This window comes from Rhodofomes roseus, assembly GCF_022264815.1.
Source record: "Rhodofomes roseus strain CIRM-BRFM 1785 chromosome Unknown C8Q71scaffold_34, whole genome shotgun sequence".
Lineage (NCBI taxonomy): Eukaryota > Fungi > Basidiomycota > Agaricomycetes > Polyporales > Fomitopsidaceae > Rhodofomes > Rhodofomes roseus.
The window spans coordinates 141157-158448 of record NW_025952990.1 but is presented as its reverse complement, the minus strand read 5'-3'; the positions used below and the strand labels follow the sequence as shown (position 1 = coordinate 158448).

Sequence of the window (17292 nt, the reverse complement as noted above, 5' to 3'; positions counted from 1 at the left end):
CACACATCTGTCACGTGCCTCATCGCGGCTACACACGTCGCTCAAGTTTCTTGTAAGTTATGTAGCCATATCTTCAGAGTTGTATCCGTCAAACGTTCATGGTCCATTTACATATGTTGTTTTAAATGCTATCGAGATGACCGTTATACAGAGAGATTGCTATAAGTTAAGCATTACATGTGGCGTCGCGACGGCGAATCCAGACGCAGCACTCCAAATCACTATCAGACAGAAGGCCTCGTGCACAGCAAGACTGGGCTACGGCCCCTCTAACCTTCCAGAAGTGCGGGGATAAGGTCTTTCGTGTGGGCGGCAGGGACTTGAGATCCGATCCGCATTGAAGCTATGTGGTGCTGGATCAGCGCCTCAGCCAAGGGCTCAAGATCGTGCTTGAGTGTATATTGGGAGGTGGACCTGCCGGACCATTCCATCTGGGCGCGTTCGGCGCCGTCCCGGGTGCTTGAGGAGACGGGAACGGCGGCGCGGTGTAGATACCAGGATTGTTTAGCTGGGACGGCGAGGGTTGGTACGGGTACGGTACGTGAGGAGGCGCATGATACGCCGAGGCCGGCTTCGTCGACCTGTTCGGTGCAGGCCGCGTGCTTGCATCTGCGGAGTCACTTGAGCTGCTCTGCGCGGGAGGGAGAGGAACGCCGCTGGGTAACGCACGCTGCTTCTTCAGGCCCAGGTTCTGCTCCTTCTCCGCCTTCTTGTGTTCCCTCTCCGCGCGTTTCTGCGCTTTCGCGTCTTCCTTGTGCTTCCCCTTCCGAGTCGCCGCGGGGTTCAGGTCGGCAGTCGCCGCGTCGGGGATCCAGCCGAGCTCCGGCCCAGGGTCCTTAACCTCCGCTCGAGGGCGTAGCTCGGGCATGTCGATCTTGCTGAGGTGTATGACGAGGCTCTCGGGAGGAGTGTAACCGTCCTTGCCACGACTCTTACCCTTCGGATCCGGATCATTGAGGTTGATCCGTCGGGGGCCTTTCGTCTTGTTCGAAGTATCGTAAGAGACGTATTGATGGAGTTCCTCCTGTAGACCTGCCAGTTGAAAGTCGGATCTCACTCAACGATTCATGTCTAGAGGCCAAACGGTCGTACCGGACTTGTAACGAAGACGTTTCGTCTCTTCCACCACCCGAAGCACCTTGGGGACTTCGGTCGCGGAGGCGGAGCGCACCGTGATGAACAGCATAGCCTCGTCCTGCACACGTGAATCACAAAGCGGAGGAAAAGACGAATGTAGCCGCGTACCTGCAATAATCGCTGCGCAAACTGCGCGTAGTCCTCCACGGCGCCTTCTTCGCTGACTTCCAGCTCGTTCGCCTCGCCTTCGCCCTGGAGCGTGCGCAGCATGTGCATTTCCGCGACGCGCTCGATTCCCGTGCGCGGTGGCGGACGAGGAGGGATGGCAGGAGGAACGGGTGTGGGTGTGCCTGAAGGAGAACTGCTTGCCTCCCGCCTGGTCCCGATGCTTAGAAGGCTCGACAGAGGGTTGCTAGTACTGGTACTGCCAGGCGCGTTGGAAACGTCCTCAGGACGCGGAGAGTGGTAGGCGTCGTTGGTGTCCTGGAAAGTGAGCAGTGCTGTGAGAATGAGGATCTCCAGACCTTTGCGGTCATCGATATCGAAGCTGTACATGATTTAGTGGTCACAATAAGACGCGATCTCGACCGGTCGCGATGCGTACCGGTTTATGTTGTAGTCGAGGATCTGCACGGAGGACGTCTTCAGTCGTCCCGACGGTTCCTTCGTGACCGCGACCAGAACAGCAGGGTCGGGCTTGCGCAGAATGTAGCACTCTTCGCGCCGCCACTCGAATTCGTGACTGGCGATGACAATTCAGACATACGGTCGAGAGGGATGATGTAGCAGACGTACTCCTCCCACTTGAAACCCCATTTGAAAGACAAGGTACCTGTGTACTTCAACTCCACTACTGCATCAGGGTTGTATAGCTGAATCGTCTTCTGCTTGCTTGTGGCAAGCGGCGCGGTAGCGGTGGCAAGCAAGGATGTAGAAAGAGGATCTACAACGGGGACAGCGGTCACAGGTGTCGGCGCGTCAGGTTATCTTGATTGTCCAGTAGACCGTTGACACCTTCCAGAATCGAAGACGTACCGTATAGTTCGATGGTGTACGTCTCGCTCTGCACCTTTCGTTTCCTATAATGAACAGTGCCCGCCGGATCGACTAGGTCGATGACATCCGGTCCTTCCGAGCTCACTGTCACGTTGAGAGTGAACAAGTTTTGATCCAGGCTCATCTCCGCTTGCTTACGCCTGAAATCGTCGAGGAGGGGTACCAGAATCGGAGGTAAAGAACAAGGTGGACATTACATATTGCAGCAACGAGTAAGTAGACATAGCCTATGGGCGCCTATATCGTAGTTCCTGCTGCGCTCGTGGCCTGCGCTTGGCCTGCGCGTGCACAGCAATCCACAGCAGACTGGCAAGCTATTCAATCTGTCAAATCATCTCAAAGGTATGCCTTGCCGTTGCTCCGGCTCAAGCTCTCAAGCTTTGCGATTCATGTCCGCGCTCATTCCCTGTAGGCAACGCTAGTGAACCAAGGAACTGGCACTGGCTTTGCACAATACATAGATCTAACATAGATCAGCCCGCCAGTGGCACCGCGGTCGAACAGCTGAAGTGAGCAGCAGTATACGTACATACCACAATATTCATTGAAGAGTAAGAATTGTAGTAGTGACACCCCGACCATCCGCTCGGTGCGCACTGAGCGCTCGATCGAGCGTTCACCTACTACTTATGCACTTGCTACTATCTATTGTGACCCATGTGTCCGTCCGTCAGTGCCAGCTTAACGTCACAGACTAAGCCCAGGACGACGATTCGCACATCACAAGTGCTTCAGCCGCCGTAACCCCATCCAGGGGCACTAAGAGGGAGTCCAAGGGTAGCAGATGGGCCGTCCTTGTGTGTGAATATTAATGTGACTGGACTGCCCTGGAAGCCTACAGCAATACTTCAATATTCCGCTTGGACAGAAAGTCGAACATTCGTCACCGTGATAAACGCAACAGCGGGCGAGGGCGAGGCGGCTCGCGGTACCATTACAGTAAACCGGCAGAGTACAATCCCGTGTCCGGACATCCCATAAAACCCAGCATATGCTCCTAGAAAACGCAGCCCTCGTGATTAAATGGTCCTCTAGTATCCAAGCTCAGTACAGCCCAAGCAATGCACGGAATAACGTTTCCCGTACCTTCACCGACGCCCAGTCAACAACCAGACTTGCTACCCTATCGCGGAGGGCAGCATTACACTTTGAGCACGTCAAGTCTTCCAGCAGAGGGAGGAATGTGGCTTGCAATAATTGTGTGGATATATCTGTGCATATCATCAGCTCGAATATTCGGCCTTCTCAGTCACTACTCACTAGGCCCGGCATCCCACATGATATGGGCAACACCCAACGCCCACGCACGCGCCAAACACCTCTGCTGGACATCCGAGCACTCAGCGGTATCCGGATGGTGACTAGGTAGGTGCGATAGCAGATGCTTCAGGGCCTCGATGCGACCGATGTGGAGGAAAAACAGTCTCTTGAGGTATAACGAACCAACACGCGTGGCGAGCTCATCCGTGAGCGACGCGAGCGGGAAGGCGAGGAGATGCGCGGACGCAGCGATCGCGGCGTCGAGGAGGTCGTGCTTCGCGGCAAGCGCGTATGTGTCGATTGGGCGGAGCGGCGCACAGGCGGCGAGGAGGTTACAGAGCGGCATACCCGCGCGGGCATGTTGCTTCGACGAGAAGCCATACTGTGGGAGCACGTCGAGCGTCGCGGAGATCGTCTCGAGCGAGGGCCCGGACCCAGAGACAGACAGCCCATAGACGATGTGCAGGATGATGCCGAGCACGTTAGCGGGTTCGGGCGTCGCTACGGCGGGAAGGTGCCCGTCTATTTCGAACGCCGTTGGGAGGAGCATCGCGAAGCCGTTATCGGATGCGGCCAGGACCTTGGAGCAATGCACGTAGAAGAAGACATCATCTCGTGAAATGAACACGATGTCCGGGGCACGGTTGTTGAAGGAAGTGTACGGATGGAAAGTACGCGAGACAGAGACGCTTAGTTCGTTGGGAGTATTGCCCGACACGGGGGTCTCCGTAGGTGTGCGGACCTAGTGCTCGTGAGTCGCTGTGCGTAATCTTGCAGCGCACGGGACGTACCGGAGTCTGCGGAAGGAATTTGTACTCTGCATCGCTGTCCGCAGACGATCCTGCGGAGAGCTGCATGTCGAAGTCGAAATAATCCAACATGGATATAGATCGAGTGCGACTCACCGTCGAGGAAAGTGGAAGCTGTACTAGCGATATCGCGCCTCATCTCCTATATACGTGGCACAAGGGCTAGTGTACAGGGATGCCGTTTGACTGCAGGCTTAGGCCTGGCTAGCAATGCCCGGGAATATGGCAGCGACCTGACGCGCGCTGATAGGCTGATGGGCGGAGCTCTGTCGGTACATAAGACCAGGGCGGCCGAGAGCCGTGTTGCTACATACATACATCAGCAGTGCTAACAGCCGTTCGCGAGCACGAGCCAGGGCACCTCACTTGCATGCTGGGGAGGGATCATCTGCGTAAGCTCGTCGAGGTGTCTAAGGTGACAGTACTTACAGCACAACCGGATAAAGAGAGCACTGAGACACTATATATATGGAATCGGCGGTGAGATGCGAGCGGTTGGATTGGCCAAAGCTGGATTCAGCGGTAGTGCAGTCCATGAGTAAATGGTAGAGACCAAGTGCCAGAGGGCGCCTACAAGCCACACGGGCCATGACTTGGTACTGCCACCTTCGGTCCGCTCTCAGGACAGCACCATGGCGAACGCATGAACGCTCTTTCTCGCCAGCATTCCCCCCTCGGTCATATCTCTCTCATGCTGCCGGCGTATCCAGGATTCCGTGGTTTACCTCCATTCCATCCTTCCGGGAGCAAGTGGCGAGGTCAAGTAAGGTGCCATCCTTTGGCGAACGGGTCAGGTGTCCGTCAGTGAGGAAACAACTCCTGGTGAGCAGCCATAGCACGCTCGCGTCGATACGACGCTCTGACCTGATCAGTTTTTTGGGATCGGCTCCTTCGTCGTTTTCTCCCTGGCGGCCGGGACGACCAACGACGAAACGTTCGCATGGTCGGTCCGGCTGACGTTGTCTGCGCCCGCGTGGAGGCACAGACCACCGACGAACGATGAGATGCGACGAGCGAGATATTACGCACTTGGAAAGGTGAGTTCTTGTCCGGTGATTGGTGGGCATGCGACGCGCCGGCGTGGAACGATGGACACAGCAGCCGGACGACTCTGCATACAGTGAGTCCGCGCCCAGTCGTCACAGCGCTGTGCACTTGCTTGTATGGCTGCTGTCCCTCGCGTCTTGCCATGCACCTCGGATCGAGCGTGCCTCACGCTCACCCCTCGTCCGCGGGCACTAATCAACGTTCCTCGAATAGACATTGCAGCAACGTTTGGTATTGCTGAAGGAAGCCGTGGACGAATGGCCGCAAACGCTGAAAGTTTTGATGATCTGGGCTTATGTTCAAGTAGCACAGCCCATCCTAGACACCTCGGAGACAAGGCGGTGGTGCTGGGCAGTGGGCGCGTTGAACGGGATGCTATACCTTGCATGGCACTTTCCGCGCGCAAAGCCAATACTGCGTGCCAAGTTCACCCATAACCCTCTCTCCGGGCTCTCATACACTATGTTGACAAGCCTCTTCAGGTGCGTTTGCGCGTGCTGAGAGGACTGAGGCGCGAATTGACAGGGAACTATACAGCCATCGGTCACTTGTACATGTGATCACTAGTTCTATGCTAGTGGCCGCATTCGGTGAGGATCCGCTTAACTTCTGAACCGGGGAAAGGCAAGACTAATGGTTCTCGAGGCTCCGCGACGGCCCATCATCTTTTCGAGGCGCAGAGCGAGGGTGCGGATAATTTGAGAGAAGCAACACCAAAGTGGCACTTCCTTGCGTTTTTCATATCCGGTACGCCTTCCGCCAATGTGATGTCCTCAGTCTGACGCCTTCCCCAGCTGGGGTCTTCGCCAACCTCGTCTCTCACGTGGCTTACTCACGCATCACCTACCCTCGTTTGGTCGCTCGTCTGAGATCTTTGCCTCCTACCACGCCTGGTGGCATTTCAGCAACTACGCCGCGAAGCTTCCTTGCCCAAGTGTTTCGGCCCAAGCAACCGCTCAGCGCACAACCGAGTGATAACGTACCACCCGGCTTCGGTGCATCGGGGGTCGTCTATGCCACATTGGCGTTTGCCGCTCTCGCGTACCCCGACACTGTACTGGCGATGCAAATACCACCCACGTTCCCGCTCCCTATACAGTACGCGGTTGGCTCCCTACTCGTGCTCGACGTAATAGGTATTTGGCGTGCCTGGCGGTAAGTCCACCCTACGTGCGTCACTCCGAGTCTGGCCTCTGACTGACGAGTACGCTACAGGAGATTCAATCACTGGGCGCATCTAGGCGGTGCTGCGTTCGGTGCGTTCTACTGGGCGTACGGCCCGCAAGCTTGGGAGTTCTTCAGGGAAGCGGCGCTCGGCGGCTTGCCCCCGTCCTTGACCATCTTACCCGGACCGAAGGACACGAGTGAACAACCAGACTCCGCTTGACAAAGACCGTACAAGCACACTGCTGCGTTGTGCAGTTTCCATGGACAGCGCCTGGCATTCTTGGTAACTTATAAAGCTATGAATACATTTTTGCTTTATTTTTCAGCACTATCGCAGAAAGTCGCCTCGGCAACAGAAATAGGGCAATATCTGAATCCCCGCTCTGTACAACATGAACCAAACGTCAAGGTGAAGCAGACATATCAGGGAGCCTGAGGTTGATCACGCTGCCTAGGATGACCTCCGATAGCTCCCTATGGTCCTTCTCGTCTGTCTTCAGGTCTACCTCGTGCGCCGATGCTGTTGAGTGCTTGCGGCTATGTATCCGAAGTATGCGCAGCGACTTCTGTTCCGAGCATACGCTTTGAGAGGGACCGCTAACTGTAGAGTGCTGGAGACTCACGGGCAAAGATACTCGGCTATGGACGGTTGTCGGTGAGCTACACCCATCGATGGATCGCCCGTCCAAATAGCTTGCTTGCGCTTCTCCGCTCAACGTTGTGCATCGATCGAACGCGCCGAAATCAAGGCTGATCGGCTGTTGTATCCGCGTCTGGATGGTCTTGCGGTAGTTGAGACTGCGTGCTACGTCAGGGACACCACAGCTACGTTCTGCGACTGTATGCGTACGTGGCGAGTAGTGAGACAAGGTACACTTGCATAACGGGTGTCAATGTGCGCTGCATGCGTAGAATGTACGGGGCTACCCACAGTTCGCAGTCTGCACGTAGAACGGCGCGTATATCATGCTCTCAGGGCTGCAGACGAACTGCGCCATGGGACATGAGCTATGTTGTTGAACGTGACCGACAATGGTATACGCACGGCAATGAGGGTCGCAATTGCGCATCCACTGTACGTTGAAGCGTCGGTAAACAGGTCGATGGGCAGGTAGATACACGGGGAACCTACCACGGAATGGCTCCTACAATGCAGCGACGCAGTTAGCGCGACCACGAGGCGCTCCGGCATTGAACGTACCGGTTCTGATCGTGTACATGATCAAAAGGTTGATGACGGAGTCCGTCCTGTGGGCATATGGGTTGTGGATTACGCTGCGAATGCGAAATACGCTCACCTTTGTAACCCGGATCGCGACCGATGTAGAGTTGCGCAAAGCATCGCCGTCAGGATGACGTCTGCGGCGATTCCGACGCTAAACATGGCCGTGAAGAGGTTCTGCATCGAGAGTTTCGTCAGACGTCAGACGACAATGGGAAATTTGCGTTCGCGCTTACCTCTATGCTAGTGAGACCTAGGAGTTTGATGCTTTGAAAGCTGAGGTAGGTGTAAATAGGTGGACATGTCAGAGTCTCTAACGTCAACGTACAATGTTACTGTGATAGCTGTGAAACGAAATTAGTCTGACATATGCGAAGCGAGCCACTCATTGCGACTCTTACCGATCGCACCGCCTGTCGATTGGTTAAGTGGACATATACGACAATGTATAGCCGATGACTTACCTAAATCGGCGAGTGAAAGGAGAGCCTACGGAAGTTGAACGAACGGCGATGAGTATGTATTCCCGTGTCTTGCATCTACCGACATACCACGAGCACTATAAGTAGCACTATAGCTGGCGAGAGGACAGGCTTGGCTCTGTAGACTAGATTGAGGCATGCATGTCAGCGTGAACAACGGCCTTGGCAGACACTAAAGTGGCGTACGTTTGTACACGCGGGTTAAAAAGACTCTGTCGAAGATGTCAGAGGTGTGTCGTATGACAACAGTGAGTACTGACAATCGGACTATCGTCATAACAGCGGACTGGGTATAGGTAATAATCAGCAGGTGCTCAGAAATGAACGCGTAAGCCTGTGCGTACCATCATGGTCGTCAGAAGCTAAATAGTCGGTCAGAACATACGCATGCGCTGTTGTAATATATGTTACGCACGGAGACGCTCCTACGTGTGATAATCGAATGAGCAACAGACGTCTCGGATCCATTGCTCAAACTCACCAAGGGCTACGTTGTATCGCCGAAGTGTTGCCGTAGTTTGTGATGGTGAACCAGTATATCCCGTGGAGGATTATCACACAGCACAGCGTACAGAGCAGCCTAATGAAGGTCAGTAGGGGCAAAGTGATGCTAGAGATGGACCTCACCATGCAAGCAGAATCTGCGGCCGCGACGCACTTCAGGTAGGTATTCAAGACTACAGCCATTTTACTCACAGCGAACCTAAGCCACTTGGGATCTTGCGTGGACCGCTTGTAGTACGTGTACGCCATGCCCAATAGACACCCATACGCGCTATGCAGCCATCAACCTATGTACAGCCGCAGAAAGTTGGAAACGGTACCTACATGCACTGAAAATCAGCCCCTAAAAGCAGAGCCCCTAACGCACGGTCGTATATCCAAGGACGAGTGTAGGGGTTGGCGTTACTGTCCATGGTCGGGTTCGTCTGCAAGCTCGAAAAGCTTGGTGGGGGAAGGGATACGCTGTGCCGCGGAGGATGGCGCCCCGCCGCGACAAGCCATGACTATATGCAAGTCGTGTCTCGGCTTGCGGAAGTGTCAATGGCTCGGTGACGGATATCGTTTAGGGGCGGATGCAAATCGGGAATAGAACTATTTGGGAGATTCCGCGCGGATGAGTCCGACTATGCCCTGACGCGGATGCGTCCCCTGCGCCACAAAGCAGGTCGTGACCATGACGTAGCGAAGGTCGATGACCTGTCGTCCGTCAAATGTGGGATTCGAGGCCTTCCAAACTAAGACTGGCAATCGTCTGTGCATATCGCGAGGCACTACTAGACCACAGGAGTCAGAACCCTCGGATGATAACGCACGTCAGGCTTCCAAAGAGCGCATATATCCATCTGTTTGTGTATCATTGTCGATGAGGAAGCAAGCCGGTAAAAGCGATGCAGCAGAACACACCAAGCGCTCCGATCAGTTAACCGGTCACAGGTAAAATGATTTTGTGGTGAAGACCATGACCGAACGATCCATATGAAGCACGACTTCGAACGCTAAAGCATATGCGATCAACGGATGCTTGAACAGTACAAAGTCCTGGCCTAGCCAGGCGGCTCGTCATGTCGATGGTCGTCTCTGTTGCGCGTTTCAAGCACTATCGTCTCATGTAGACGATCACACTCGAACGCGTCACGCCTCTCGCGGCCCTGCTGAGGGTGCAGAGGTGAGCAGACGTCCGACCGGCATATCGTATCACTCACAAGGGGCGTCGGATCCGTACGAGGGCTCTTGTCAAGAGGTTCCTTGGTCGAAGCGGCGCACTGCCTCTGTGAGCAAAATAATTCATCTGCGGATGCCGTACATGAGCGTGAGACAACATACAGACGGCTGCGATGGCCCTTCTTTGCTATCAGTCGCGTTCGGAGCGTCTGCGTAGCGAAGCTGGGGAACATTGACAGCGATTGTGAGCCTCGTTGGCAGTGTGTCGCCTCTCGGGTTTGATAACCTGCCAAGAGCGCTGTAATTTAGCTCCAGTGGGCGCGCTATCCGCCTGAGTACGAATTGTCGATGGTTGAGGCTTCAACGCCAGGCTCAACAAGTAGTCGACCGACGTGATCGTGCGCGTCACTCACGATGCCACTAGTGTGATCAAATACACTGATAAATGATGTCAGACAGTGAATACGAGAGGGTCCAGGGCACTCACGATTTCCGACCTGCATGTATAGAGACGCATATAAGAGCGCTTGAGGCTCGACAAACATCTGTATTGGGACTCAATCGGCATGTCCGACGCAGCTGCTCAGAGTGACTCACTGATATAAGTGTCGCCATTGCGAGAGTACTGCAGGCGCTCAGTGAGGACGACGTTTGTGTGAACAAATCTCACTGACGTTGGAATAAGCCCTGATAGATACGTCCGACCGTTGAATGTTCACAGTAATAACGATGAAGCGGCTGACGCACCAGTCGACATTGTGTACAGAATGAGGAGATTGATCACGGAATCGGTCCTAGACGTGGTTGCAATCAGCCAGTGAATGAAGAGCCTGATGCAGATAGGGCCTACCTTCGGAACCCAGACCGCGACCGATGCAGGGAGTAACTTTGCACGAAGACGAAACAGACGTCTGCAGCGATTGCACATACTAGCAGAGCATCAAAGATCGCCTACGTGGTCCTATCAGATACAGAGTCGACGTTGAATTGTAGGGAGAATAAACACCTTCAGCCTCCCTACTGCTCTATCGTTGGGCAGGAGCCTGTGATGCGAGCTCAGTAATCGACTCGTAGGCGAAGATTTTTCAGGCGTACAGTCGGACCGTGATACCTGTAATCGAAGTGTGAACACCAATGATCCGTTCGTAAATGCGCAATCTAACATACCGATACCACCCGCTATTCAACCCCGGAACGTGTGTGAGTTGGGCCGGAACATCGCTTGGCGGTGTACTCGCCTATTCCAACGAGCGACAGCAATGCCTAAAAATTGTCACTTAGTGCGTCGTCGGGTAGAGTCACGTCTGACGTACCACCAATACGATGACAGAGACAAGACCAATAGACAAATCTCCTTTGCGCTGGTGAACTGTCCAGACGTTCAATACGCATACAGGACAAAGGGGAATGAAACGTACATCGAGCTAGGCGATGGAGCAGCAAACTAGTGAACTTGAGAAGGGATTTGTGCCATAGGGAGACACGTCACTTACAGTCTGACTACCGTCGATACGGTTGCCTGCTCAAATACCCGACTTAACGATACATCTTATATCCGTAGCGAAAGACGTACGACGATGGATATGAGAAGCTGGCGTATCTGAGTGTCCATGAACGCTCATTTATACATTGATAACCACGCACCGAGAGGCTCCTGTAGACTGGCTTCAGTTCAATCGCTACACACATGAGGCAGGCACGTACCAGGGTGCCCATATCTGCTTATTCGGGATGGTAAGGGTAACGACCAAGAAGTAGTATGTACTGTAGAAGTCGATAGCGGTGCTGAAGCCGCACAGGGACCTGTCATATACGTAAGAATGACGGGCTGCCTTGCTACCAGTGGTGGATTGGCGTTACCAGACGATCATGATCTGGCAATTTGGTACGTCGTGAATATGAACTGCACAGCACCTTGTATATCCATTGAAGACGTACCAGCGATTTTATCCATTTAGCGTCCGAGTTTCGATGTTGCCTGAAGTACGCGGTTGTGACTAGAGACGCCAAACCAAAGACTCTGTGGCGACGGTCAGAAAGACATAGCGCGCGATGCGTAGCGTACTGGAAAACCGACATGGCTTGGATGTTGACCCCGACCAGCAATCCCCCCACGTTTGTCTTGAACTGTTCAGTGACTTCAGTCTGTGTATTCGTGCCGTTGCTCATGATGAAGGGGGCATGAGAGGTTGCTAGCGAGGAGGTGGGAACGAACGAAGCGTTGGGTGAGGATTGAGGGGCTCAACATTCTCTTCGGGCCCCTTTCATGAGGCCGATCACCAGACATAGATCCAGAACAACAGTCCAAAGGGACACAGTCTAGTATCCCGGCCGCTCGGATATGGGGAGCGGAACCGCCTCCTATATCGGAGTCACGCTGCCCATCGTAGCGGAGAGACTTCATACTACCAATGGTGTCTTCCGAGTCTTCTAGCGGGTGGAATGTGACCGAAGCATTGCCAACGGTGGCGGCGAGATCTTGTTCGCACTCAGGAGAGATGATGACGCAGTGGAAGCGACTGGCAGAGAACACCCTGAGCAAGCCTGAGTCACGCTTCAGTCAAGTTGTGAAGATAGGATACAGAACCAAACAAGTACGATAGGTGATAAGGCCTCCAGACTGAATGTTCTTGCTGCTCGGAGTCGACGTCTCTTTCGACGTTCGTTGTTGACGAAGTTGAATCGTTTATTCATAATTCATTGACCACTGCTTCATTCGGCAGGCCCCATTCTCAGATCTTGATCCCGATCAAGCTCCGACCTCTGTGGCGGATCTGTCGTTGGGCGCTAACACGTGTACTAGCAGATCGTTGACTGGACCCTCTTGTACTGCCGTACGGACATAAGTGATGCAGTACATGGACCAGCAGAGCATACACCGATACGACCGTCACTGCGTTCTTCCTGACACAATCCACAGCAACTATGGCATTCATCTCGATAGCATGGAACGCAGACTTACCAGTGACTCTACTCGTAACTCCTGCATCAGCAAAAGTGCAAGTTCCTTATTCCACGCTTAAAAGCCTTAACAAGCACTTTAAGTGAATAAGGACCTCAAGGAACGGTGCTTAATCAACGAGATCCATTCTCTTAATTAAGGTGCCGGCCCTTGACACCCTTAGTAAGGACGACTTAAGCTAGGCTTTAAGGGCAAAAAGCAGCCCTAAGACGTCGTGTAAGGGAAACAAGCTGGCACACAAGATATTCAAGTACTCATCAAGTGTTATTGAGAGTGGTCCAGAACGTGCTACGGACAATGTGGAAACTAATCCTAATCGCATTATGCAATGATAGTTATGTAAAGTGTACTGTACGCGAACTTGAATCAGAACCGACACGGTGATGCTAGGAATGTACAGTACATGACCTAGGACCAAAGCCATACTGTACCATGACCTGCTTCGAGCTTTACCTACACGACTCACCGTGTAAATGTAGACATGAACAGGTCCTTGTTTAGGGGAAGCCGGCCGCACTAGTGAGGGTGCTTATCCATCTATAAACCGCACTAACAAGTTTCAGGATGCTATTGACGACCAGACTTTGCCACATCGACTCACCGTCATCACTGTATGCATCATCCCTCCGACCTCGTCACTAGACGAGGCCTGCTGCTCTATCATATCCGATACCCCATCTCATTGCCCTCCGTGGTATTGGCGTCAGGATCATCTCCATCAGAATGATCCGAGTGAAATGTGTCTTGCTCCGCCAGATCGTCCGCGAGGTCGCTGACGCCGTCTGCGGGTTCACCGACACCGTCCGCGTCAGTATCCGAGTCGGCATTGTCTGGTTGCCTTGCCTGCGTCAGCAAAAGTGGAAGTTACTACTTAATCCGTGCTTACCTCCGAACCATTCCATGTCTTGCGATTGCTCACGCCCCGTGCCGTTTCCGTGTTGCATACGCGTCAAATCTACATAATCGCATCCCACTCATCAGCTCATCAGCTTGCCCACTCACCTGCTTTCCCGCTCACCTACCCGTCTGCTCACGCACTCGCTCGCCCACTTGATTGCTCGCCCACCCATTCACCGTGAGAGCAACGCCCGGCGAATGGGCACTCAGAGAGCCGTCTGGCCTATTCGAGGCACGGACAGAGAGGGAGACTCAAAAGCAATGTCGTAGTAAGTATGCCTGGATTCAGCAGATGAGGGAGGCGACAGACGTCACCGTGGTTCAACCTGTGTTACCGAGTTCGGTGACGTGGCAAATCCTGCAAACATTACCAAACACTGGACGCATCGCCCGCCACTGCCGCGCGTCTGAACTTCGAAGTTTGCACTTGCTTTCCCGAGCCACTCTCAGGCTGAGATACAAACACCCACAATATGCTTCACTCACGGCGACTCTCGGGATCCTAACAGCTACTTTGGCAGGCCGACCGGAGCTCGCCAGATCACGGCCCTGGACACGTAGCGTGGGCATCAGGAAAACCCCCCTACGCGAATGTGGCGCAAATTGGCGCCAAATCGCTGTGGCGCGCCTCTCATCGTGAACGGTTTGTAAATTGGTGTGAAAGCCTCACGAATGCAGGCCAAAAATGTTACCCTGTTAGTATGAAGCGAGAAATATTATACATCTCAGTGGCATTGATCTGATAGCATACCAATATACTATTCTATATAATACACAACCGTACATGTATACAACTGCAGTCCAGATGCTCACCGTCGTGCAATGTCACAGGGAAGCCGGGGAATACGGTTACCTTCATTGAGTCATCGCTGGCGTTTGCAGATTGAGTCGTCCGTGGCGGCGCAATTGAATTCAGTGTCAAGCAGCGTAAGTGTGTGTAAATGGCTCATCGACGGTGCCGTGAATATATTCATTGTTCGACTAACAGGTTGTGCCTGTGTGTCCACCCACCCACCCATCCTCCTGCTACCCATCATCCCAACCGTCGCTCATCCCACCGTCCTCCATCGGAGGGGGCCATGGCACCCCGAACATTTCGTACATCGCCTGGGTAGTCGGGAGGCCTTGCGAGTCAAGCGGCCAGTCCGTGCGATTGGGAACGGAGGACTCGGAGGCGTCGGACGACGACGCGCGCGGTGGATTGATCCCGAGCCCGAGCGAGCCAGACGGAGCAAGCTGGTCTGATATTTTCGAAGCTGGGGACGCTGCAGGTTCTGATTCGGGCCCCGTTATCGCCACCGGAGAGAGCGTCCGCGTGCCAGTGACTCGGTGACCCCGGAATGTGATGGGTTCCCGAGCTCGCTCGGAATCCGGTTCGGTTGTTGCATTTGAGAAGGTTCGCATTGCGCAAGGCGTGGGTAGGGGTGCCAGTGCATCAGAATCAGCCATGATGGGGACTGTGACGAGAGCCTGCGTCTCCGAGAGCGGGTACTCTGGAGGTTCGGAATCGGGAACGGTGGCAGTGTCTGAGAAAGCCCGATTGCGTCGAATTCGGCTCTGGCTGGGTATGAGAGAGGTCACGGCGTGTTCGTCCGTATTCAAAGTCGTGTTGTGGCGACAGAGGTTCAAAGTCTGTAACATCCGGATGGGCACTTTGATCGCAAGTGAGCCTGAGAATTATTGACCACATACGAGGTTGATTGGCCCAGGCCCTCCTGGCAGTATGAGCAGCGTAATGGTATGCGTGTCTTCTGAGTAGACATGGCGGATGTCCACCGCTGTAGCCAGTGGGACGTGGGTCATGAGCGTAGAGGTCGCTGCGTCCACGTCTCAAGCTTCAAGTCTAATGATCGCACCAATTCTCCCACGCCGTTCAATGGCCTTGGACCTGCACACTTGAACACCTCCAATCGGAGTCGTGCAACAGTGCTAAGATTGAGGATGTATTGCACGAATGAATCCATTCGAACCATTTCTAAACTAGTAGTCATCACATGGGAGTTATATTCGAAGTCCCTTCCCTATTATTCGGGCTCAGGCCGGAAGAAAGCTACAACTACAGAATAGGCGGTTCATGGGCATGGCGGCCGAGTGCTAGAGTGTGAGTCGGCATAGCTCGGTACAACCCTCTCACGATAGTTTGCCGGAGGAGGGGAGACTCCGTGGCCGTGGCGAATGACCGCCGGCTTCGCTCTCCATCCGCACCCTGTTCCTCCGGGCGCGAGGAAGGTAGAGCGAGGGAGTCGGGCAGCAAGCTTTGGGGCTGATACTGCAAACAGGAAGGTAGGAATACGCCATCATTCGGCCCAGGGCGCGTTCGACATTACCAAAGGCGCGGAGGTGGTACTCCTGGCCGCGCACTTGCCTAATCCCCAAGTGGGTATGGGTGCATGATCTGGCCGGAGTGCAGTTCTGCCTCCGCGGACGCCACGAAGATGTCGGCGCGATCGTCGCCGAACCCCTCCATCTTGTCTACCGACCGCGGCGCAGGCTGCAGGGGCGTGTGCACGGGGCCTGGGGCAACGGCGTTGACCCGCTACAGGCGAGGGTCAGCGAGCAAATCAAGATGCCAAGTAGAGGGAGACTCATGGTCTTCGCGAGGGCGAACATCTTGATGATGTTGCTCTGGAATGTGCTGTCGACCGTGTTGAGATTATTCTCAGCGAGGTCCTTGGTGATCACCTGCTTGGGCGTGTTGTTCACGAGCACGTCAAGCCGCCCGGACACGCGCAGGTCCGCGTCAACCGTCGCGTGCGTGCCCGGAAGCCCTCGAGGCCGTCCGCGACTGAGAGAGTGCGCTGCTCCTTGTGCTGCCAGTGGACTGCGCGCAGGCATCCTCCGCGTCCTTCTGCTCCGCGGGCAGGTGCACGATGGTCACGTCACCGTCTTGGCGCGCAAAGAGGATCGCATCTGCATGCCCAATACCTGAATTGGCGGTTGGCGGGTCAGCGTGGTGTCTGCGGTCGGTGACGCGGAGACTCACTGACCAACTGTGATCAGCCTGGCAACTTTCTTGCCACACCGCTTGCCTATGCCGACGTACCCTTTTCGTCTGGAGCCCGTGTCTAGCGAGGTGTCAAACAAGTCGAGCGTCGTGCCTTTCTGAAGGCCAGGCAGGCCCGGCAATTGTGCGGGGACCTTCTGCTTTGGCGTCGTTCCTTCATGTGCCATGTTGGGTCTAGATCGGGGTTGTGGCTGTGATGAATGAAATGAGAGGAGCTGCGATGTCAAGCCTGTGAATCAGCATGATGTATGTAGGGGCAGGCGTAGGCTATGGACGAAGCAGTGGGCATGCACACGACATAACTTAGGTAGGATCCTGGAGGCGACTTGGCACTCTTCTGCAGACCGCGGATGCTTCACCCGGGCCGATCCCCAACGCGCACATCGACGCGGGTCTGCAGAGGTTGGTCGACATGAACGGCGGCCGACGACGGTTAGCCCTGCCTTAGGCAGAGGTTGGGCCATACTCTCGCCGACAATGAAGTCCGGCCAGCTCATCGCTTGCAGACACCATGACACTGTTCTGCAGGTCGCGGATGCCTCACCCGGGTCGACGCCCAACGCATGCATCGACGCAGGCCTGCAGAGACTGGTCTGTGCACACGACAGCAAGCCCGGGCCCAGACCTCAGGCAAAGATCATGCA

General features: G+C 54.6%; 7 protein-coding genes across 7 annotated transcripts; 1 reads left to right on the top strand and 6 right to left on the bottom strand.

Annotated features, from left to right (window-relative positions):
* Window positions 1–105: 105 nt before the first annotated feature.
* On the bottom strand, window positions 106–2360 carry C8Q71DRAFT_788121 (uncharacterized protein). The gene is made up of 7 exons (XM_047925200.1): window positions 2113–2360; window positions 1873–2020; window positions 1682–1819; window positions 1246–1624; window positions 1093–1195; window positions 670–1032; window positions 106–609 (listed from the first exon to the last, which is right to left on the bottom strand). The coding sequence occupies exons 1-7, from the start codon at window positions 2255–2257 to the stop codon at window positions 359–361; spliced, it is 1527 nt and encodes a 508-aa protein (XP_047773346.1). The 5' UTR covers window positions 2258–2360; the 3' UTR covers window positions 106–358.
* A 792-nt stretch (window positions 2361–3152) lies between these two features.
* Window positions 3153–4274, bottom strand: C8Q71DRAFT_862837 (uncharacterized protein; the record flags this gene model as incomplete). The annotated part of the gene is made up of 4 exons (XM_047928082.1): window positions 3153–3164; window positions 3220–3344; window positions 3394–4135; window positions 4185–4274. The coding sequence occupies 4 exons, from the start codon at window positions 4272–4274 to the stop codon at window positions 3153–3155; spliced, it is 969 nt and encodes a 322-aa protein (XP_047773345.1).
* A 515-nt stretch (window positions 4275–4789) lies between these two features.
* C8Q71DRAFT_788101 (uncharacterized protein) lies at window positions 4790–6745 on the top strand (the record flags this gene model as incomplete). Its single annotated transcript, XM_047925199.1, has 7 exons — window positions 4790–5024; window positions 5075–5239; window positions 5463–5731; window positions 5787–5839; window positions 5895–5996; window positions 6044–6404; window positions 6465–6745. Coding segments are annotated over 7 exons (1357 nt in total), but the record flags the coding sequence as incomplete, so codon positions are not given.
* Window positions 6465–9176, bottom strand: C8Q71DRAFT_384885 (uncharacterized protein). Its single transcript, XM_047918224.1, has 21 exons — window positions 8949–9176; window positions 8817–8895; window positions 8748–8761; window positions 8602–8700; window positions 8536–8545; window positions 8465–8482; window positions 8381–8406; window positions 8307–8332; window positions 8190–8245; window positions 8103–8127; window positions 8040–8051; window positions 7967–7982; window positions 7875–7914; window positions 7715–7815; window positions 7618–7664; window positions 7549–7561; window positions 7462–7489; window positions 7348–7405; window positions 7267–7291; window positions 7040–7214; window positions 6465–6982 (listed from the first exon to the last, which is right to left on the bottom strand). Exons 1-21 carry the CDS (start codon window positions 9035–9037, stop codon window positions 6821–6823), a joined length of 1119 nt encoding a protein of 372 aa, XP_047773343.1. The 5' UTR covers window positions 9038–9176; the 3' UTR covers window positions 6465–6820.
* A 431-nt stretch (window positions 9177–9607) lies between these two features.
* Window positions 9608–11954, bottom strand: C8Q71DRAFT_887399 (uncharacterized protein; the record flags this gene model as incomplete). Its single annotated transcript, XM_047928589.1, has 22 exons — window positions 9608–9775; window positions 9827–9892; window positions 9948–10143; window positions 10199–10223; window positions 10273–10330; window positions 10383–10410; window positions 10460–10472; window positions 10533–10579; window positions 10636–10736; window positions 10792–10828; window positions 10881–10896; window positions 10953–10964; window positions 11003–11048; window positions 11099–11154; window positions 11204–11229; window positions 11279–11304; window positions 11359–11376; window positions 11430–11439; window positions 11490–11588; window positions 11646–11659; window positions 11724–11805; window positions 11851–11954. 22 exons carry the CDS (start codon window positions 11952–11954, stop codon window positions 9668–9670), a joined length of 1188 nt encoding a protein of 395 aa, XP_047773342.1. The 3' UTR covers window positions 9608–9667.
* Window positions 11955–14670: 2716 nt separating this feature from the next.
* C8Q71DRAFT_862832 (uncharacterized protein) lies at window positions 14671–15447 on the bottom strand (the record flags this gene model as incomplete). The annotated part of the gene is made up of 2 exons (XM_047928081.1): window positions 14671–15276; window positions 15337–15447. The coding sequence occupies 2 exons, from the start codon at window positions 15445–15447 to the stop codon at window positions 14671–14673; spliced, it is 717 nt and encodes a 238-aa protein (XP_047773341.1).
* A 562-nt stretch (window positions 15448–16009) lies between these two features.
* On the bottom strand, window positions 16010–16859 carry C8Q71DRAFT_887395 (oxidoreductase-like protein; the record flags this gene model as incomplete). Its single annotated transcript, XM_047928588.1, has 4 exons — window positions 16632–16859; window positions 16467–16569; window positions 16230–16429; window positions 16010–16158 (listed from the first exon to the last, which is right to left on the bottom strand). Exons 1-4 carry the CDS (start codon window positions 16813–16815, stop codon window positions 16010–16012), a joined length of 636 nt encoding a protein of 211 aa, XP_047773340.1. The 5' UTR covers window positions 16816–16859.
* Window positions 16860–17292: the final 433 nt, after the last annotated feature.